Genomic DNA, 23,594 nt, shown 5'->3' with positions numbered 1-23,594 from the left:
CTCTTATAGTCTATAGATAATATGTTCTATATCAGATAGGTAGGCAATGCTGTTGCTTTATTCTTCTCGGTTGTTGGTCTTGTCGACAACTTGCAGTCTTGTCTCTAAATGTAAAATATGAGCATAGTCGAAGTTCTTTGATTCTTACATCCCGAGGATGTTTGCTTTTCTGTGTACATTTTTTGTTGTTGTGCAAAGTACATGTTTCAAAAAATGATATATACATATCTATATGGTAATTTATAGCTTGTCAGCATGCATATGAATGCGAACATTGATTTGTTTCTTGGGTGGCTGCATCTCATCTCCTGACAGAACTGAGTTTTGTCTCCAATCCTTGGCTGACACTGTTATAGCACAGTCTGTTGATCGATTAAACCTCTGCTAGATGTGGCACTTTCCCCTTCTGGTATCATAATGTTAAAGTTTTGTGGTCCTACCTATCTGTACCCGCCTTTACAGAAATGCCTCATGATTTCACATTTGGAAAATGACACAATGTCACATGTGTTTTTGGGACACTTTGCATGTGGCCAGGTTTTCAAAAGTATAGTTTCATGTCATCACATTAACTTCACATAAGAGCACGTGAACAGAATAAAGTGTTTTTGGAGGGCACAGCTGCCATCTTCTGCAGTTTGTAGAGAAAGATACAAAAATACTCAACAATTTTCACTTTGTCATTTACTACTACAGTGGTGAAATGGAATGTGTTGCACGCATTTGAAATAACGTTTGACCTCTGTCATTGCCAACAAAGGGTATATAACAAAGTAATGAGAAACTTTTGTTATTGACCAAATACTTATTTTCCACCATAATTTGCAAATAAATTCATAAAAAATCGTACAATGTGATTTTCTGGATATTTTTTTTCTAATTTTGTCTGTCATAGTTGAAGTGTACCTATGATGAGAAATACAGGTCTCATCTTTTTAAGTGGGAGAACTTGCACAATTGGTGGCTGACTAAATATTGTTTTGCCCCACTGTGTATAAAAATGGGACACATTCTATTGGTTACAAGAATTTTGTATAATTTAAATTGAAAAATGTGAAGTTTTGAATCCGGTGTTTTGCGTGTCAATTCATAAACAATGTGCCATGGAATGGGTACATCGAACATCTCTTCCCAACTATTTTGCGATTTATATGGCACAGCTGCCAATTTTTTTTTTTTGGTCCTTAAATGTAGTTGGTATATTTTAATTTATCATAATTTTCTTTAATAATTTATGGTCTTTTTATTTAGGGCCGACAGACAAGTTGCTTACTTTTTCCCCTTTCTACTTGCCTCTTCCAATTTTGTGGTAATGCTGCAATTAGTTGGTTGTAATTTTGGGTAGAGCAGACATTTCCACATGTCTGTGTTAGCTGCAGTACGTCCACATCCCTGTCAGACCATTTTATTGGTAAACTACACGGTAATGTAGAAGTTGCATTTTTTTAGTGATCCAATATGTTATATAGTACACTTATCATTATTTGGTTTTAATCCAGAGAGGTTTGCAAAATATATAGATCCTCTGAGGCTGTGGAGGGATTCTAATTGTGGTTTTTAAAAGAACATGAATCATCAGCATACAAAGACACCTTTGTTTTTAAGCCTCGGATTTATAATCCCTTAACATTTATTGTTGGATCTAATTTAACATTTTGATGGCACTAATAAATAGATATTCCGATAGTGGACAACCTTGTTTTACTCCTCTTGACAGTTCAAAACTTTCTGAGATTTAGCCATTATTTACTATTTTACATCTAGAGTTACTATAACTTCAACCCATTTATTAAGAGCATCTCCAGACTCTGAGCATGTGACAGTGTGAACCTGCTTTCATCTGTGAAGAGCACAGGGCGCCAGTGGCGAATTTGTCAATCTCGGTGTTCTCTGGCAAATGCCAAACTTCCTGCACAGTGTTGGGCTGTAAGCACAACCCCCACCTGTGGACGTCGGGCCCTCATACCACCCTCATGGAGTCTGTTTCTGACCGTTTGAGCAGGCACATGCACATTTGTGGCCTGCTGGAGGTCATTTTGCAGGGTTCTGGCATTGCTCCTCCTGATCTTCCTTGCACAAAGGCGGAGGTAGCGGTCCTGCTGCTGGGTTGTTGCCCTCCTACGGCCTCCTCCACGTCACCTGATGTACTGGCCTGTCTCCTGGTAGCGCCTCCATGCTCTGGACACTACGCTGACAGACACAGCAAACCTTCTTGTCACAGCTCGCATTGATGTGCCATCCTGGATGAGCTGCACTACCTGAGCCACTTGTGTGGGTTGTAGACTCTGTCTCATGCTACCACTAGAGTGAAAGCACCGCCAGCATTCAAAAGTGACCAAAACATCAGCCAGGAAGCATAGGAACTGAGAAGTGGTCTGTGGTCACCACTTGCCGAACCACTCCTTTATTGGGAGGCTAATTGCCTACAATTTCCACCTGTTTTCTATTCCATTTGCACAACAGCATGTGCAATTTATTGTCAATCAGTGTTGCTTCCTAAGTGGACAGTTTGATTTCACAGAAGTGTGATTGACTTGGAGTTACATTGTGTTGTTTAAGTGTTCCCTTAATTTTTTTGAGCAGTGTATTTTACCCCCACCTTCTCGTTTAGCCAGGTACTAATTGTCTTTCCTTGTTATCTGCTAAGCAATTACAATTATAACTGGCTATACTTATTTCACCACTTAACATAATGAGACAATTTTTTTTTAAATTCTATTTATCAAAATATATGTTTGTAAACGTACCATTAAAAAGTAAGATGATGATTGAGTGTCTGGCTGTACCATGATATTTGCATTGCTACTAAGTAAACCTCCAATTGGACCCATTCCTCGAAAAGAGCACACAGCGCCACCCACAGAACAGAAGCAGATCAACCGCCAAAATGCATTTCCATCGCCCTCACCTCGATTTGTAATATAGATATTTTAATGGCTATATATCTTTTTCCATAATTAGCTATTCATATTTGTAGTAATTGCATAGGATTTTTACCTCTCGCCATTACCAAAAATACATTATGGCAAGCAATTATTATATTAGCAAACAATTATTGTGAATCATCCTATATTGCCCTTAACATCTTCTACTCCAACAGTTGTGGGACACACACACTCATACACACTCAACCCCTTTCCCCCACAACAACCATAGATTCTCTACAGTTGCACCATCCCAGATCCCAACTCAAGAAAGGGCTTGATTTACAAATGAAAATACAGTTGCAACTGTATGAGAAGGCCTGCAAAACGGAGCAAAAAAATGTGGAGATTTGATTAACCATTGTCACGTCCTAGATGATCTTTCCCCTGAAACAACCACAACATGGTCCCCCATATTGACCATATTCCCAAGCATCTCTGTGCAGTCAGACCTTTGATTTTGTTAACCTAGCCCCAGTTAAAGACAGTGTGAGACCCCAGAGGCTTTAAAAGCCTGTCTCTGTTCATCTAGCCTGTCTCAGCCTCCAGTATTTATGCTGCAGTAGTTTATGTGTCGGGGGGCTAGGGTCAGTTTGTTATATCTGGAGTACTTCTTCTGTCCTATTCGGTGTCCTGTGTGAATCTAAGTGTGCGTTCTCTAATTCTCTCCTTCTCTCTTTCTCTCTCTCGGAGGACCTGAGCCCTAGGACCATGCCCCAGGACTACCTGACATGATGACTCCTTGCTGTCCCCAGTCCACCTGGCTGTGCTGCTGCTCCAGTTTCAACTGTTCTGCCTTATTATTATTCGACCATGCTGATCATTTATGAACATTTGAACATCTTGGCCATGTTCTGTTATAATCTCCACCCGGCACAGCCAGAAGAGGACTGGCCATCCCACATATGCTCTCTCTAATTCTCTCTTTCTTTCTCTCTCTCGGAGGACCTGAGCCCTAGGACCATGCCCCAGGAATACCTGACATGATGACTCCTTGATGTCCCCAGTCCACCTGACTGTGTTGCTGCTCCAGTTTCAACTATTCTGCCTTATTATTATTCGACCATGCTGGTCATTTATGAACATTTGAACATCTTGACCATGTTTTGTTATAATCTCCACCCGGCACAGCCAGAAGAGGACTGGCCACCCCACATAGCCTGGTTCCTCTCTAGGTTTCTTCCTAGGTTTTGGCCTTTCTAGGGAGTTTTTCCTAGCCACCGTGCTTCTTCACCTGCATTGCTTGCTGTTTGGGGTTTTAGGCTGGGTTTCTGTACAGCACTTTGAGATATCAGCTGATGTACGAAGGGCTATATAAAATAAATTTGAATTTGAATTTGAATCTATTGTGACAGGGTGTGGTACCAAAACATTTGAATCCATTTAGGCTGTGACATAATCTATACAGATTACACTCCTCTCACCACAACGATTTACAGCCCCTCCCTAAATTTAGTTTGAAAGGCTATTGGGGATTATTATTTGCCGTCTCGTTTGTTTACCTCCTTGATTTAACTGATAATGTGCAGTCATGGGCTGTACCTATGTGCATACAACATACTGTGACTTTATCATGCACCTTTGTAAAATAGTATGCTAATTTATTATATCAAACATCAAGTGCAGGATTAGACCTCGCTTCAATCTTTGATATTGAATTATCCCCAGTGCCATTTAAATGAAAGTGGCCCCTATGGATTCTTGGGTGAGCGCTGGTCTCTCCAATGAAATGTAGAATCAGTGAGTGACAGTCCTTGGTGATGTCCCTCCTTACCAACCCCATTGATTATCCCTCCTCCACAGTACGTTCCTAGAGATTGACAGACCGAGCAAAGGTCCTCTTAAATCTTTTGATTTAACGTTCTTATCACATATTCCATTGATCTATAATTAAGACCTCGCCATGTTTGTTTATTTCAATATTAAACACTACAAAACAAATACAAAACTGTGCTTTGAAAACTGCCTGGGAACAGAGTAGCAGCAGCAGTCTGGGGTTCTGAGGCTGCAGGGCTCAGGTGGGGCCCATGACTGACAAAGAATTTCCAGTGTATTCTAAGTACTAGGCTAAGCGCTGTGTTATGTCTCTCAGCGCTGGCTAAACTCCACTATGGGGTACACATGGACACACATATTTGGTTGTGTTTGTCTACTGGATTTGAGTTCTGGCTTGGCATTGATCTCGCTGTGTGTGTGTGCGTGCATGCGCGCGTGCGTGTGCGTACGCTGGCTTGGCACTGACCATGGTGCAGGGCCACCTGAGCCCTGGTCCTAGGGTTTTGCTGCATCCTAGATAACAATTCTAGGGAGAGAGAATGTTTTTGATGTTTACGTGTTCAGTTTTCCATTAGAATCTTCCCCTAGCTATCAATGTTGGCAAAAAACATTTGAGAGCCTTTTTAGCATATGTTGGTGATGAAGGTAGAACATTCCCTTCATGTCAAGCAGAACTAATCTTGAAGGTGGTTGCCATGTTCTCAGAATATACAATATTAATGTTCTAGAAGTGATTTATGGGACTTTGCAGGAACATTCATGTGTCCAGTTTTCTGAGGGATAGGAGAATATTCAATCAACGTCACATCAACCATACACAGAACATGGTTGCCATGTTCTTGGAATATACAATATTAATGTTCTAGACACGTTACATGGGAAGGTTGCAAGAACATTTCTGTGTATCAGTTGTCAAGAAGTCACCTGATGATCCCATAGAAATGTTCTCCCACCCAAAAAATGTCTTTACACCTTGTTACTGTTGCCAAGCCCATCAAGACCTTGCTTGGTGAACCACACATCAATTCACAGCTCTTTTTGTCTGTTGGCAATGTTAGGGATTTTCAGACACAGTGCTTCTAGCATAGTGTTTTCAACTGACATATTTGACACACTTTGAGATACCGGATTACATTATGCATGTTAATTTATACAGTCATTTTTATTCACCATGTCCTCACCTGGGATTTGAACTCACAACCTCTTAGTTCACACCATTCAGATATTCCTGCTATGCCACCATGTCTGTCAGGTATCAGTTAATTTGACTATTCTCTCATTGATTTAATTGAGTTATTTAAACAATTTAAGGGCTTTCTTTATAGTTGTATAATGTTGGTGGGGCATATTAACCTATTTTAGTAATACTCTGGAATCACTATGATCAATATTAAGAAAATTACAGTAAAAACTGTTAAATCCCCTTGGATTGTTGAGGAATGGAAAAATTGTATGGTTGAGAGGAATGAGGCAAAAGGTATGGCATATAAGTCTGGCAGCCCAACTGATTAGCAAACATACTGCAAATGTAAGAAATCATGTTACTAAACTAAAGAAAAATAAACTATACTATGAAACAAAAATAAATTATAGAAAGAATGATAGTAAAAACCTTTTGGAGCACCTTAAATTACATTTTGGGATAAAAGGTTAACTCGGCTCCATCATTCATTGAATCAGATGGCTCATTCATCACAAAACGCACTGATTTTGCCAACTACTTTAATTACTTTTTCAATGGCAAAATAAGCAAACTTAGGTATGACATGCCAACAACAAATGCTGACACTACACATCCAAGTATATCTGACCAAATTATGAAAGACAATTGTACTTTTGAGTTCTGTAAAGTCAGTGTGGAAGAGGTGGAACAATTATTGTTGTCTATCGACAATGACAAGCCACCGAGTTCTGACAATCTGGATCGAAATTTTACTGAGGATAGTTGCAATATCGTCTGCTATATCTTTGATTTAAGCCTACTAGAAAGTGTGAGCCCTCAGGCCTGGAGGGAAGCTAAAGTCTTTCTGCTATCCAAGAATAGTAAAGCCCCCTTTACTGGCTCAAATAGCCGACCAATCTGCCTGTTACCAACCCTTTGTAAACTTCTGGAAAAAATTGTGTTTGACCAGATACAATGTTATTTCACGGTAAACAAATTGACAACAGACTTTCAGCACACTTATAGGGAAGAACACTCAACAAGCACAGCACTTAGCCAATCGTCAGTCACTTGTGTGAGAGAAATTGATACAATTATTGTGGGGGCTGTCTTGTTAAACTTAAGTGCAGCTTTTGACATTTTGGATCATAGTCTGCTGCTGGAAAAACCTATGTGTTATTGCTTGTCTAACAGAACAAAGAGGGTGTTCTTTAATGGAAGCCTCTCAAACAAAATCCAGGTAGAATCAGGAATTCCCCAGGGTACCTGTTTAGGTCCCTTACTTTTTTCAATCTTTAATAATATGACATGCCACTGGCATTGAGTAAAGCCAGTGTGTCTATGTCTGTGGATGACTCAACACTATACACGTCAGCTACTACAACAACTGAAATGACTGCAGCACTTAACAAAGAGCTGCAGTTAGTTTCAGGAATGGGTAGAAAGGAATAAGTTAGTCCTAAGTATTTCCAAAACTAAAAGCAAGCACTGTATTTGGGACAAATCATTCACTAAACCCTAAACCTCAACTAAATCTCGTAATGTGGAAATTGAGCAAGTTGAGGTGACTAAACTTCTTGGAGCAGCCCTGGATTGTAAACTGTCATGGTCAAAACACATTGATACAACAGTAGCTAAGATGGGAAGATGGGGAGAAATCTGTCCATAATAAAGCACTGTTCTGCCTTAACAACACTATCAACAAGGCAAGTCCTACAGGCCCTAGTTTTGTCACACCTAGACTACTGTTCAGTAGTGTGGTAAGGTGGCACAAAGAGGGATATAGTAAAATTGCAGTTGGCTCAGAACAGAGCAGCACGGCTGGCCCTTAAAAGTACATGGAGCTAACATTTAATGATATGCATGTCAATCTCTCATGGTTCAAAGTGGAAGAGATTGACTTCATCACTACTTGTTTTTGTAAGAGGTGTTGACAAGCTGAATGTACCAAGCTGTCTGTTTGTGAATGTTGACCTGTTTACTCACGTCGGCTGTGGTGAGCGTGATCACAGTCTTCTGGAACAGCTGGTCCTCTCATACATGTTTCCGTGTTATTCGCTGTTTTGATGGTTCATCGGAGGGCATAGGGGGAAGCTTCCGAGTTAGAGTCCCACCCCTTGAAAGTGGCAGCTCTAGCTTTTAGCTCAGTGCGGATGTTGCCTGTAATCCATGGCTTCTGGTTGGGGTATGTGAGGATGACGTCATCGATATACTTATTGGTGAAGCCAATGACTGATGTGGTGTACTCCTCAATGCCATCGGAGGAATCCTGGAACATGTTCCAGTCTGTGATAGCAAAACAGTCCTGTAGTTTAGCATCTGCTTCATCTGACCACTTTTTTTATTTATCGAGTCACTGGTGCATCCTGCTTTAATTTTTGCTTGTAAGCAGGAGTCAGGAGAATAGAGTTATGGTCAGATTTGCCAAATGGAGGGCGAGGGAGAGTGTTGTATGCATCTCTGTGTGTTGAGTAAAGGTGGTCCAGAGTTTTTCTTTTTTTTTTCTTTTTCTGGTTGCATATTTAACATGTTGATAGAAATTAGGTAAAACTGATTTGAGTCCCCGGCTAAAGTCCCCGGCTACTAGGAGCGCTGCCTTTGGGAGAGCGTTTTTCTGTTTGCTTATAGCGGAATACAGCTCATTCAGTGCGGTCTTAGTGCCAGCATCAGTCTGTGGTGGTATGTAGACAGCTACAAAAACACAGATGAAAATTCTCTAGGTAGACAGTGTGGTCTACAGCTTATCATTAGATACTCTATATCAGGCGAGCAAAAGACTTCCTTAGATATCGTGCACCAGCTGTTATTTACAAAATACATAGTCCATCGCCCCTTGTCTTACCAGACGCCTCTGTCCTGCCGATAGTGTTTATCCAGCCAGCTGTATGTTGGTAATGTCGTCATTCAGCCACAACTCAGTGAAGCATAAGATATTACAGTTTTGAATGTCCCTTTGGTAGATTAATCTTCCACATAGGTCATTGATTTTATTTGACAAAGATTGCACGTTTGCTAGCAGAATGGAAGGAAGTGGGGGTTTATTCGATCGCCTACGAATTCTCAGATGGCAGCCCGCCCTCTTGCCACTTTTTCTCTGCCTTCACGCAAATGATGGAGATCTGGGCCTGTTCCCGGGGAAGCAATATATCATTCGTCGGGCTCGTCGGACTTGTTAATGGAAAAAAAGGATTCCGTGGTGAGTAATCTGATAACCAGAAGTTATTTCAAATCAAGGTTTATTTGTTACGTGCGCCAAATACAACAGGTGTAGACCATACAGTGAAATGCTTATTTACAGGCTCTAACCAATAGTGCAAAAAATATATTAGGTGAACAATTGGTAAGTAAAGAAATAAAAACATCAGTAAAAAGACAGTGAAAAACAGTAGCGAGGCTATATACAGTAGAGGCTATAACAGTAGCGAGGCTACATTCAGACACCAGTTAGTCAGGCTGATTGAGGTAGTATGTACTTGTAGATATGGTTAAAGTGATTGCGCATATATGATGAACAGAGAGTAGCAGTGGCGTAAAGAGGGGTTGGTGGGTGGTGGATCACAATGCAGATAGCCCGGTTAGCCAATGTGCGGGAGCACTGGTTGGTCGGGCTAATTCAGGTAGTATGTACATATGTACATATGTACATGAATGTATAGTTAAAGTGTCTGTGCATATATGATAAACAGAGTAGCAGCATTGTAAAAGAGGGGTTGGGGGGGGTGGTACACAATGAAAATATTCCGGGTAGCCATTTGATTACCTGTTCAGGAGTCTTATGGCTTGGGGGTAAAAACTGTTGAGAAGCATTTTTGTCCTTGACTTGGCACTCCGGTACCGCTTGCCATGCGGCAGTAGAGAGAGCAGTCTATGACTGGGGTGACTGGGGTCGTTGACAATTTTTAGGGCCTTCCTCACACCGCCTGGTGTAGAGGTCCTGGATAGCAGGCAGCTTAGCCCCAGTGATGTACTGGGCCGTATTTTCAATCATAAGAGACTGTAGCAGCAACGTTATGTACAAAATAAGTTACAAACAACACAAAGAAATGAACAAAAAAACAATTGGTTAGGAATACGTAAAACGATAGCCTTGTTCTCCGGCGCCATCTTATTTAGGAATCAAGTTTCGATGTTTCTACAAGGATGATCAATGGAAACAGGATGCACCTGAGCTCAATTTCAAGTATCATAGTAAAGTGTCTGAATACTTATGTAATTCAAGTATTTGTTATTTTATATTTTATCTGAAAAAATTGCTCTGTCATTATTGGGGTATTGTGTGTAGATTTGATAGATTTAATTTGATCAATTTTAGAATAAGGCTGTAACGTAACAAAATGTGGAAAAAGTCAAGGGGTCTGAATACTTTCCATACGCACTGTATATATTGTTTTTAAAGCCTTGTCTCATGCTAACAGAATTCATGCTGTAGGCTATCGTTTCCAATAGGCCATTGTAACGACGAAACTCAAAGAAAAATATCAGCCATGTTATTACCCCGCTTAACATTTTCCTTGTGGAAATACTTCAAGTATTTTTTTGTTAATCGAGGAGAAAGAACATTTTAGTCAAATGCAAACTCTGCAATGGCAGCATTGAGTTCTTCGTCCAGAAACACCACATCAAACCTGAAAAAGCATCTGAAGGTCAGGCACAAAAGCCCAAAGCTAGTAGCCAAAGTTCCAGAAATGTGTGAACGAGGAGAAATCTATACACATTATGATGATAAACAAAGATTCATAAATAATATTTGCAAGTGTCCTAACCATATAATCAATCAAAATGTCTGAAATGCAATTCAAAACAGTAATAGTGACAGTTATATATATTTCTTAGAACGAAATTGTAGGGTGACTACTCTAGCGGATCTTGAACCCAGGCCACCAACACCAAATGCCCTAACCACTGTCCCAATAAGGGTTATCTCTAGGGCAGGGCTCTCCAACCCTGTTCCTGGAGAACTACGGTCCTGTAGGTTTTCGCTCAAACCCTAATCTAGCGCACCTGATTCTAATAATTAGCTGGTTGACAAACTGAATCAGGTTACTTATATCTTGTGTTGGAGTGAAAATCTACACGAGGGTAGATCTCCAGGAACATGGTTGGAGAGCCCTGCTCTAGGGCATGTGGTTATTGGGCCAGTATAGTTAGGCCCTGTCCAGGAGAATCCCTAAACCCTTCTCCCTAGGCACTTGTGTAGATCTGAAACAACTTGATAGGGGTGAGCAATAGGGTGAATGCACTTTGAAGTAAATACTGCATCAGCTCTGTTAAAAGTACACTTAATAAAATATTTGATTGATCATAGTGATTCAAGAAAGTCTTTAAGACAGGTTAATATGCCCAACCAATATTAGACAACTATACAAAAAGCCTTTCCTTCAATTGCTGTAATAAGTACCTAAATTCAATGATAAGTCAGATTAATTTGATTTACTTATTTAAGGATTTTCTGTTTTAATTTTACTCAATCACTATGATGAATAAAATATTTTAGTGTACTTTTAACAGAGCTGAGATTTCGGAAATCAGTCACTGACACTGACATAGTGGCGTAGCAGGAAAATTTGAGTACTGTGAACCAATAAGGCGTGAGATCAAGTCCCAGGTAAGGACATGTTGAATAATCATTACTGTGTAAATGAACATGCACAATGAAGTCAAGTATGTACAATGCCTTCAGAAAGTATTCATACCCCTTGACTTATTCCACGTTTTGTTGTATTTCAGCCTGAATTCAAAATGGGTGAGAGAACATATATATTTAATCCATCTACACACAATACCCCATAAAGACAAAGTGAAAGCATGTTTTTGCTCATTTATTTAAAATGAAAAACAGATCACATTTACATACATATTCACACCCCTGAGTCAATACTTTGTAGAAGCATCTTTGGCAGTGATTACAACTTTAAGTTGCCTTGTATATGTCTGTATCACCTTTGCACATCTGGATTTGGGGATATCCTTCCTTGCAGATTTTCTCAAGCTCTCGTGTAAGTTCGATGGGGAGCACTGGTGAACAGCAATCTTCAAATCTTTACACAGATTTTCAATGTGAGTCAAGTCTTGGCTTTGGCTGGGCCACTCAAGGACTTTCACATTCTTGTTCTGAAGCTTTTCCAGAGTTGCTTGGGGTCATGGTCCTGGTGGAACGTAAATCTTCACCCCAGTCTAAGGTAGTTTGCACTCTGTAGCAGGTTCTCTTCAACAATTTGCATGTATTTGGCTCCCTTCAATGTTCCCTCTATCCTTACCAGTCTTCCAGTTCCTCCCGCTGAAAGCATCTCCATAGCATGATGCTGCCACCACCACCATGCTTCACGGTAGGATGGTGTTAGACGGGTAATGAGCTGTGCTTGGTTTTCTCCAGACATAGCGCTTTGCATTCAGACCAAAGAGTTAGATTTTTGTCTCGTCAAACCACAGAATATTTTGAATTATGCTCTGAGTCTTTCAAGTGCCTTTTTGCAAACTCAAGGCATGTTGTCATGTGCCTTTTTCTCAGGAGCAGCTTCCGTCTGGCCACTATCTCATTAAGCCCAGATTGATGAAATGCTGTAGGTTCTGGCAGGTTCTTCCATCTCAGCCAAGGAACTCTGTAGTTTTGTCAGTGGTAATTGGGTTATTGTTCACCTCCCTGACCAAGGTCCTTCTTGCCCGGTTGCTCAGTTTGGTTGGATGGCCAGCTCTCGTCCATCTTTTTTTTCAATTTCCCAATGAACACTCAATAAATTATTTTATACCCTTCCCCAGATACATATGCCTCATCACAATTCTAACTCAAAGATCTAGGGACAGTTCCTTGAAATTCATGGTATAGTTTCTGCTCTGACATGCACTGTCAACTGTGGGACCTTATAAAGACAGGTGTGTTTCTTTCTAAATCATTACCAAATAATTGAATTGGCCACAGGTGGACTCCAATTTTTTGTGACATCTCACGGATTACCAAAGAAAATTGGATGCACCTGAGCTCAATTTTGAGTGTCATAGCAAAGGGGTGTGAATACTTATGTAAATGAGGTATTTTGTATTTCATTTTCAATACTCTAAAAACATGTTTTCACTTTGTCATTAGGGGGTATTGTGTGTAATGGGTGAGAATTCATTTTGAAATCCATTTTGAATTCAGGTTGTAACAAAACAAAATGTGGAATAAGTCAAGGGGTGTGAATACTTTCTGAAGGCAATGTAAGTTGAAAACACTATGTCAAAAGCACTGTGTTTGTGTATCCCTAACCTTGTCAAAGAGCTATGAATGGATCAGTGGTTCACCAATCAAGACCTTGATGGGCTCGGCTACAGTAAAAATATGTGATGTGTAATTGATTATTTGGACACTTGTTATTGCAACCTTCCCATGAAACGAGCCTAGAACATTAATATCTTATATTCTGAGAACATGGCAACCATGCTCTGGTTTTTTTGTGTTTTTTTTGGTGGGACATTGATGGAATATTCTCCTAACCCACAGAACTTGACACATGAATGTTCTTGCACCATTCCCATGAAACGTGTGTAGAACATTCATATTTTAAGTTCTAAGAACTTGGTAACCACATTCTGGGTAAGTTCTATTTGACATTAATGGAACAGTCTCCTGGAAACATTCCTTGCACATCACAGGAACATTCTTATGAAAACGTTAAGTTAATGACCAAATGAGACTCTTTAAAGTTGTGGGAACGATTGTTGTTAGCTGGGATGCCTGTCTCTTCAGGACTTTCATCACAGTCTTTTAAAGATTTTTTCTAGATAGCATTAAATCATCATCTCTTACCATGATTCACATACACTCAAACCACTCCTCAAACCACTCCTCAAACCATTCCTCAACCCACACTCTATCTATCCTCACTCAAACGCCACCACAATTATGGTCTTTATCTCTATCGGTGATGTGAGATGTTTACCATGTATCTAATGAGGACTGCCTTGTTCGACTTGTTTAAACCTCAAAACAATTGAGACATGGACTGTGTATGTGTGCCATTCAGAGGGTGAAAGGGCAAGACACAAGATTGAAGTGCCTTTGAATGGCATGTGGTAGTAGGTGCTGGGTTTTTCACGCTCAACAGTTTCCTGTGTGTATCAAGAATGGTCCTCCACCCAAAGGACGTCCAGCCGATTTGACACAACTGTGGAGTGAATGTGGGCCAGAATCCTTGTGGAACGCTTTTGAACCTTGTAGAGTCCATGCCCCGATTTAATTGACTGTTCTGAGTGCAAAAGGGGGGGGGGGGGGTCCAACTCAATATTAGGTGTTCCTAATGTTTGGTATACTCAGTGTGTATAATCCCTAGTTTTCACAGTACAGTGTTAATTCTTTATGACCTAATTTCTGTGGACTGGAGACATGGAGTCTTGAACATGACTTGAGCTGCAGGGAACATGTATTCTTGTCAAACTGACACTGTCCTGAATTCTGATAGTAGCTTGTGCCCACATAGCCAATAGTAAGTAGTCCCTTACAGTAAACATATTGACCGTAGAGGCCTACTGTATTTGCGCAAAATACTGGAATATTTAGGTTAGAATTCCAAACAGAAGATCTGATACACACAGTTGGTGAAATGCCATCATATGGACAGGATTAACCATTAATACACTCGGGACTCGGGACAAGATTCCTGTGTTTAGATTTGCCATCCAACCCTCTCTAGGTTAGACTCATAAGCAAAGTAGATATTTGTCCTGCTGCCATAGGTCATGTTCTTGAGGTTCTGAAAGGCCACTCTATTGTATTCAAGGGCTGAAGGTACACACACCTCCCCATCTGGGGCAACATAGTCATCCAGAGGAAGCCATAACTCTATGGAGGCAGCTGCCTGGCTGTTGGCCTTTTATTCCTGCTCCTACCTCCTGACCGTCTCCTCTCCTGCTGGTTTCCTGACCCACCCTGCCTGAACAATGGAAATGAAGCTAACGCTTACCGTCACTGAGGGGAAAGGTTGTTCCCTGGCAGATTCTAAGACATTGTGGTGGGGTTTTGCTTCCCCATCAGCACACAAACCCCTTCAAAGGCAACATCTCTTTCATCTTCAAAATTTCTGTAATGTTGTAAAACATTGTGACGTGCATGCAAATATCTAATGTTTTCTATGCTTGAGGCTTTCGAGTATTGCATGATGGGCCCTGTAATTCCTCTCAGATAAGAGCTCAGCGGAAATCTGAAATCAGATCACATCTTCTTAATTACAGGCCTGCATTAACCTGTGCTGTGCTCATCAGGGCTCCACGGTGCGATAGGCACGGACTCCCCCAGCCAGCACTGACTCTATCTGTCACTAGTCAGCCTGTCAGCGCGGCCCTCTCTCTTGGATATAAAAGGGCCAACCCGTGCCTTCCCTATCCCCCCCCCCCCCCCCCCCGGCTACACTAATGACTTATAAATATCTCCTTCAGAGCCCAAGATGGTGGGCTGCCTGCTGCTCTGGTGGTGTAACAGTGCAGACCAGAGCCATTTAGGTCCACAGCCTTCCTTTCATGCCCTGCCATCATTCCTGCCAGAGAGAGCCAGTCCCAGGCCAGTGTGGGCTGTTAGATGATTGACAGCTGTTCTGATGAGGCCACTGATATGAGACAAGACTGCTGGGCGGTATACCGTATTTTATGATATACCGGTATTGATGCACGGACCGGTTTGGGTTTTTACTTTACCTTCTATAACGATATTTGAATGTTTGGTTTGTTAAATGTGATACACCGTGTGTAACGTCCATTTGTATAGTTTACTTCGCTACTTGAGTCATCTCTCCCTGCTATCGCTCTGCGCTTTCCATACAGACCTAGCCCAGCCCACTCAAGGAGCGCATTTGTTGTTCCTCGACCACGAGACACTTGCGTTCGATCTGTATGGTCAATGCAGCACATGCAACAATGTTGATAACGATGCTGTTTTCACATTGCTTCTTAATATAAATCCACTTCCGTTCTATAATTACACTATCAGTTTGTGTTTCTTATATCTGCAAACAGCTAGTTTGTCTTTTCCTAGCAAGTGAGTCCCAAATCTTGTTAGCTGCTAATGCTAATCGCTAGCTAGAGAATAAATGTACTGAGTCAGCACAAACGTAATTAGCTATACAGCCTGATAATACAAGTTATGGTGTGGACATAAATCAGCATGTTGTTTTTGCAACAGTATCGTCTAAATCAAAGAGGAATATGCAAAGGAAGAATATGTTATCTACATAAAGTCCCTAAGAGAGAACATGTAATGTAGCCAAAGATTCTAGTTCCCCCAGGAAACACTAAACACTTTGGTTCCTACCCTGTCACAATAACTCCTCCCTGGCATTTTAATTAATTGTCATGTCAAACAACACTATATCCAGTGCCCACTATTATATTCTAACTATAGAATAATCATTCTATTTCCATGATTGCAAAAGTTCACCCAAGTGTTTTGCTCCAAATCACAAGTCAAATCTCAATTGCAACATTTGATTAAAAATAAGGCCCATACTGTGCAGCCCTACATGGCAATGTGAAAATGATCTCAAATGAGTGCAGAAAATGCCTGAAATTGCTGAAAATGCTGAAAATTATTTTTGATTTTACGGTATAAAACAATCAGAATGGAGAAAGACCCATTGGAATCACTTAGAATGTTGCCCCCAAGGGTCACACAATACTCATAATGCAAATGTATAACTTTTATTACATAAAAACATCAAATACCACCCAATTTTAAAAAAATATAGTAATATGGTATTTTGGCCATATCGCCCCACTTCCATTAAAATAGTAGTCTTGACTTGCACACTATGGTGTTAAACAGCTGCACATGTTTTTGTTTACACACATTAAAGGATTTACACACACACACACGATGCAACAGTTTTCAGCTGTGTTAACATAATTGCAAAAGGGTTTTCTAATGATCAATTAGCCTTTTAAAATGATAAACTTGGATTAGCTAACACAACGTGCCATTGGAACACAGGAGTGATGGTTGCTGATAATGGGCCTCTACGCCTATGTAGATATTCCATAAAAAGTCTGCTGTTTCCAGCTACAATAGTCATTTACAACATGAACAATGTCTACACTGTATTTCTGATCAATTTGATGTTATTTTAATGGACAAAAAAAAACATTATTTCAAAAACAAGGACATTTCTAAGTGACCCCAAACTTTTTAAATGTAGTGTACACTGATCAAAGCTTCCATATATCCATCCTTTTCCACCTCTGTGCTCAGTGTGTGCCTCCCTTTCCTCTGTCTTTCTCAGCTGGGAGAGTGTGGTAAATGTTCCATGTTAGTTGTCAAAGCTTCCAAGACTGTATGACAGTCCATTCAGCAATGCACACACACAAAGGCATGCAGGCAGTCTGTTTCCAAGCAGAAATATTCATGTAAACAAAGATGAAAAGACAAGGCACTGAGCAAACAGGAGCAGCATCGTGCAAAGATTAGACACCCATGAACTGCACTGGGCCCTAGTCCAAACACAGTTCTGACTGTTGGACAGCCTCAGTAACTGTAGAGTGGAACAGACAAGTTACCCTCCAAAAGGCACCATAGTATAATACCATCAATCAAAACTGACCTCTGTCTTCAGCCTACAGGATCTCTCTTGATATGTGAAGGATTACTGTCTACTGTTATTAATTACTGTCATAATTCAAGCCCTATCCACTATGTTCTACAACTCACTCTCTCTTTATCAGTGTAAGTAGGTCATGGCTTATGGTTTATGACAGTGATCAATGGAGATATGAATATTAACTATAGTAGTGGTCATGATCTGGTCGTTAATGATGATGTAACGGTCAGGAGGTAATGGTCATTAGTGATCGAGGGGAAGCTCCTTTCCTTCACGTTGACTGGGCCTAACACTCTCTTATTTGGATTAGCCAAAATGCATTATTCAAGTCCAATCCATCGGCCTGCCTGTGTGTGTGTGTGTGTGGGGGGGGGGGGGGGGGGTGATACGGATTGGGGGGGGGGGGACTGTCCTAGTGCCACAGGCAGTGAGGCGATTTAGAGTGTTTGTTTTTCAGTCCAGTTTAGTGTTTAAAAGGACTGCTCTGATTGATGGCCCTCTATATAGAATAGCCCAATGTGGTTTCATAGCTTCGTAAAGTCTCTGAAGACATAGAGGACTATTTCGACATCAATCATGCATCTCCCCACATGGGCCAGCGGAATAATGTGTCCACTTTGGGGTGGCAAAGGTTTAATAGTCTTATCTTATTCGCCCCATTCTCATGAACAAATTGATATGATACCCACTCCAAAAAAAGTTGCTTTCTATGTTTTTCACACCTGTATATGTATGGGAGTCTATGATATGCTAAGTGACTGAAATACACCAGTTCTGTGTCTGTAGAGAAGATCTGTTAGCTTCTACCATTCAAAAGTTAGAGCCAGATTTGTAGAATGAAAACAAAAACCATTGAATATTTGTCACACCATCGCAGCAGCTCAAAAGATTCAGGGTAGACCCAAAAGCCAGGTCCTGGTGAATCTCTGTAATGCTGTATTCCATTACCTTTTCCTCTCGTACAACCTCAATGCCTGTATCCAACCTCGCCAATGTACACGGTTAAAGACATGAAAAATTGTGATCTAAAATCAGCTAAGCTGGTCAAATATGTTTTTCTCTCTGAAGTGCTCTTCCTTAAGGTTTTTTTCCATTGATTAATTTATAATGTGATGAGAGAGTGAGAGAGAGAGACAGACCATACCAGTAATGTATGTGGTGGGAGTTAGAGCCCATGTTTGCATACAGAATCAATTTGAACACAGTCAAAACTTTAGAGGAATTAAAGCTCCTGTGTTGCGATGGCATACTCAAAATGGTTTAAAATAGCTTCAGAGATTACGCTAATGTAATCCAATTTAAAGGAGCCGCCTCCAAATATTTATTATTTAAGCACCATCTGTTTGAAGCCCCAGGGGTCAGCCACAAACAGTATATGCACAAAGTCTTCCACAAAGAGGGCTATCTCATTGTCCTACATCACTAACTGCCTCTGAACCATCCAGAACCCAACTCACTCCTCATATATCCTCACTTTACCTTAATCCTCTTTTTACATAGCCAAACACAGGCTTAGCTTTGTGGACTGGGTACTGTGTCAGGACACGTTTTGTAACGAAGCCTCATATTTTCCCATCATTGAATGCCTCTCAGTCTGAGATGTACATCGGTCACGGCCCATTTGTAAACTGTAGCCCCCCCTGCCACTCACTGTGCTGTCAGACAGTCTTTCCTAGTCATTGCCCTGTGAATCCTTCCCTCTCTCCTGTGAAGACCTTCAGCCCCTCCGGAGCGTGCTACTGCAACTTTCACCAGCAGCTTCAGATTAGTGGTTCATTTGAAGGCTGACTCAGTCAGCACAGGAGGGATAGTGGGGGCTGTGCTGCAGCTTGAACACAGGACCCTCAGGAGATAAAGACTACGGTGAAACGAGAGATTATAGTGAAAGATAAGTGGTTCTGTTTAATGAGAGTTGGTTTATCTTCTACCCGCGGCTGGAGGGTGGGCATGGTTGTGTGTTTCAACTGGGGACTGGAATCATTTGATTGTCTTATAAGCAGTTTGTATTTTTCAAGGAGCCTATGTTGTACTGGTGGTGTTTAAAACATAGGGAATATCCATTTGTTGTTTTTCATTGGATTTCAGATGTTAAGCCTATATTTGAACATACTTGCATTGATATCATTTAATTATTATCATGGATTATTATTGGGTAATTGATCATCTAAAAATGGAGGCATTAAACATTTTGCCTGGCTACCCATCCACGTCGCTCCGGCCAAATGCCACGCCCACTAACGTTTCTTCTCCACGATGAGTCTGGATTTGATCTCCTCCCCGAAAACTTCTCAAATGCCAACACATTCAAACTGTTTTGATTGATCCCTGAAACCTATGGGTTGGGCCAGAGCCTGAACACACATAGGTAGAGCTTCGTTTTTGGAAGTAGTCATTGGCTTTGGTACTCTAATTGATTAGACGATCCAATCGCTGATGACTTGTTTTGTACAACTCCCCCTCATTTTGACTTCAGCAGAAAATGACTTCTATCATTGCAGTCTAGCGATAGGTGGAGCATTGGAATTAAATTCAGTATGAGTCATCAGGCTACTAAACATTGGCATTTGATTTTAAATGACTCCACTACATCCATGTGATTCTAGTCTGTTGCTTAGTTGGTGATTATCATAAAGATTTGCTGCCCCCTCTAGGCTGCTCATGGTAAGTGACATATTCTCAGTGGGCTCTATTTTGAGCACCATCTTGGTAGCCTCATTCGACCATCCTGATGGATCCTGACAGTTTTTGCTGAGATATTTTTTCCATAGATTTTAGAACTCTCCAAAAAGGCTCTCTATACTAATGTCTATCATACATTTTTGGGGAACAATGAGTTTAGTTGTATTTCAAAGGCAGAGATGCATCTTTTTGTATTATTTTTAAACACCCATATTATTCATGTAAAAACATGGTAGTTATTAAACAATCCAATTGACAGTGATGCCCCGCCTACATTGTGTTCTACAGTGGCAGCTTTTCAAGGGTTTATCCGTTGATGGATGTAGATTAATGATACCCATATCCACACTTTCCAGTGTGTCTCATCTGTCTGCAGCAAGACACAACCCAGATGGAGAGTGGAGACAGGGATTAGGGAAGATTTTCCTTCATTTAATAAACAATTGAATGGCACAGTTCGGAGGATAAACCTAGCCCAAGAAAAAGCAGTAAGAATATAGTCACGGGAATATAGAGCATTAAGGCGCAGTGTATCATTTAAAAGAACCATTCCCATTCATCATCATTCTAATCTACAACACAGTCAATACTCCTCCGCATTAGGACACACTGTATTGTTATGCCCAAAAGTCTGGAGGGCTTAGATTTAGCTGCACATACTTGTATAGAATTTTTCCCGTAGGTATGTATCACTCTAAATTACTTTTTTCAAAGTGACGCAATCCATCCTAATCCAGTCACATCCTACATCCGTTTACCCATAGTAGGAAGAGCAGTTATATATTCCTCATCTGCATCTATATACTCTTAGAAATGTTTTGGGGTTCCATGTAGAGTCCTCTGTGGAAATGGTTCTACATATAACACAAAAGGGTTCTACATGGAACCAAAAATGGTTATTCAGAGTTCTCCTATGGAGACAGCCAAATAACCATTTTAGGTTCTAGATAGCCCCTTTTTTTTCTAAGAGTGTAGCACTGCTCTTTTCAAACACACAAGATGATGCCCACATTGACTTCCAACTAATGGAATAGCCCACCCCCTCACCTTTAAATCTGCCATCTCAAGCAGAAAAATGAGTTTCTATCCCTAACAGGATTAGCGAGACAAAGTGCAAGCCAAATCAGAAAAAACAATCCAGGGTCTATTATGTTGTGGAATAACAGAATGGCTAATACAATGATGATGCTATTAAATCCACTTCAGTCAGTCTGACAGCATCAGCTGTGATTAGTGTTTTGGCAAGTTGGACTTTCATTGGCACAAGAGTAGATGTTGCATTTTCCATTGGCGCATTGGTTCTCATTCGCCTTAGGAATTTCTGTGGAACAACAATCTCGAATAAACTTGTAAGTTCAATGCAAGTTCAAGTTCAGGACATGAATCAAGTAGTTTTATTTAGGCCTATCCGTTTCTGTTAGTATATGTTTTGAAAACCTAAGCAGGCAAAGAAAAGTGATTGAGCTACAAATATGAGAATCCAGTCATACCAACAGTCAGCACAGAGACAGTTGTCAAAGTGACCATGTGTTAGCCTACCTCCTCTGTGTCCAGCCGAGCTGCTGTACTTGGGTCACGTGAAGCAAGAGTCAGGGTTGAAGGATTGAGCCAGGGATTGTTTAGGGATTAGTCAATAGGAGCTTCACGGCAGAAATTAAACAAGGGACACCATAGCAATGGGGTCACATGATACCAGGGGCAATAAGAAAGCATAGAGTCACTGCGACTATAATCCAAGAACAACATGCCAGCCCTGACGCCAGACAGATGCCCAGTTGCTCTCGCTCTCTCGTTCTCTCGCTCTCACTCCCACTCAATCACTCTCGCTCTCGTTCTCTCTCTAATTCACCCAGCTGAATACAGTTTCATTCCAGAAAGAACGTAACCGGTGTGCTGTCACACAGCAGCTGTTGAGCAGCCCCTGGCCTAGCTAAATGTATGTGTGTGTACGGACTTGACCGTCTTGCTGAATGTGTGTGTGTTTTATGTTTGTGTTTATTGTGACTGGGGGTTAAGACCCTCCTCTTATAGGGCTAGTGTTTTTGCGGACTAGGGATTTGAGACCCTCATCACGTCACTCTGAGGGGGTTGTCTGTGTGTGTGTGTGGAGAGGGGTTATTCTGTGTGTGTGCGTGGGACCTAGCTCCAAGCTGGCGGAGGGCGAGGACTACGATTGCTGGGATCAGATGATCCATCTTCAGCTGACCAGCTCAGGGGACTGGCCGGCACCCTGTGAGTGAGCCTGCCCACCACCATACTCTAGTTCAATTTCTCCTCTTTTTCTCCTTCTCTTATCTCTCTCATTTCATTCTCATCCATTCATTGAATTCTCATCATCCGATCTCTCTCATTCCGACTTTCATGCTCCTCTACACATTCATTTTATATTCTGCCTCTTCTTCCTCAACCTCTTTTCAGTGCTTTGGTTGTAGGCTGCTGGATGATACTTTAGGTTTTATTGCTCTGCCTTATGTCTTTATGATTATCCTAAGTGTAGTTATATGGGTTATTCCTTGGCATATAGTCTTGATATTTTGTAGGAGGAGATATGGGTTAGACCTGATCATTAAATGTGAACTAGTAAGCACGTAAGTCCTCAGACAGTTCAATCAACTAAATGCTTGAGATTATTTTATGCATATCCAGATATTCCAATCATTTCTAATGCTTAACATTAGTGAATGTCTTTTTAGAAAGTTCAATTCATTCAAATGTTTGATTTTACCTTCTGTTTTTTATGGATATTCCAAATGGCTCAAACGCTCAAGGTAAGCTTTTGAATGTATTTTTTCTGAAAAGTGTCATTTTGTTTGAGGTTGTTGGCTAAATCATCAATACAACTGTTACAGTTCAAGTTTACTGCAAACAATTCAGGGTTGTCTGACCACATACAGTAGGAACAAACAGAACTCTGGTAACCAAGTACAACATCCCAAATGTGGGTAAATTATTGATTTGTGAGATCTGTTATCTCCATTTTGGTCTGTCAGAAACTTTGTGGAGCCGAGTCCCGCTGAATGTTGCCCAGGTTACGTAAAAGCTCTCTCAAACAGCTGTGGGGGATGACAGATCTTTATCCTATATTAATCAAGGCACTGTCATTATTCTGCTTTTGATCTCATTTTTCTAATGTGCTCCGTCTTCCCCTTCCATTGATCTCATCTGGGCTTTGCAGGTTTACATCTGGCCAGTGTTTGTAGTGTTAGGGGGATTACCAGTATCGGTGTTGAATTATGATGGGTGAATACAAACAGATTGCAAGAGAGGGCTATGCAGATGTCAAGGAAGACCTGAATGGGCTTCAAGGCTTGGCCATTATGTGAAGCACGCTGTGACAAGTAGGGCTGGCATAATTACCGTATAACCGTGTAACCAACGGTTATGGATGAAGACCATCATGAAAATAAAATGTATTTTTATTGTGGAATGAACAGCTGACTGAAGACGAGACAGCCAGGCATTCGTGTGGTTGAGTCTGTCTCTGTTTTAACGTGGACT

General features: G+C 40.9%; 1 protein-coding gene across 3 annotated transcripts in view; it reads left to right on the top strand.

The window, feature by feature from the left end:
- Positions 1–23,594, top strand: part of LOC110503970 (endothelial cell-selective adhesion molecule) — a 71,319-nt gene that overhangs the window by 33,415 nt on the left and 14,310 nt on the right. The window contains exon 1 of one of the 3 annotated variants that reach the window (XM_021582661.3): positions 17,867–22,328. The exons of 1 other annotated variant lie outside the window; for it this stretch is intronic. In XM_021582661.3, the coding sequence (XP_021438336.3) occupies positions 22,283–22,328 (46 nt within the window). In that variant the 5' untranslated portion in view covers positions 17,867–22,282. Of the gene's footprint in view, positions 1–17,866; positions 22,329–23,594 lie in introns of those variants that run through there. One more of the 3 variants, XM_090218638.1, reaches the window with a different exon arrangement.

Source organism: Oncorhynchus mykiss, chromosome 24, assembly GCF_057628025.1.
Source record: "Oncorhynchus mykiss isolate SJ-2025 chromosome 24, ASM5762802v1, whole genome shotgun sequence".
NCBI classification, from domain to species: Eukaryota; Metazoa; Chordata; class Actinopteri; order Salmoniformes; family Salmonidae; genus Oncorhynchus; species Oncorhynchus mykiss.
Note: the sequence above shows the minus strand (reverse complement) of the source record. Positions and strands in the feature narration are given on the sequence as shown.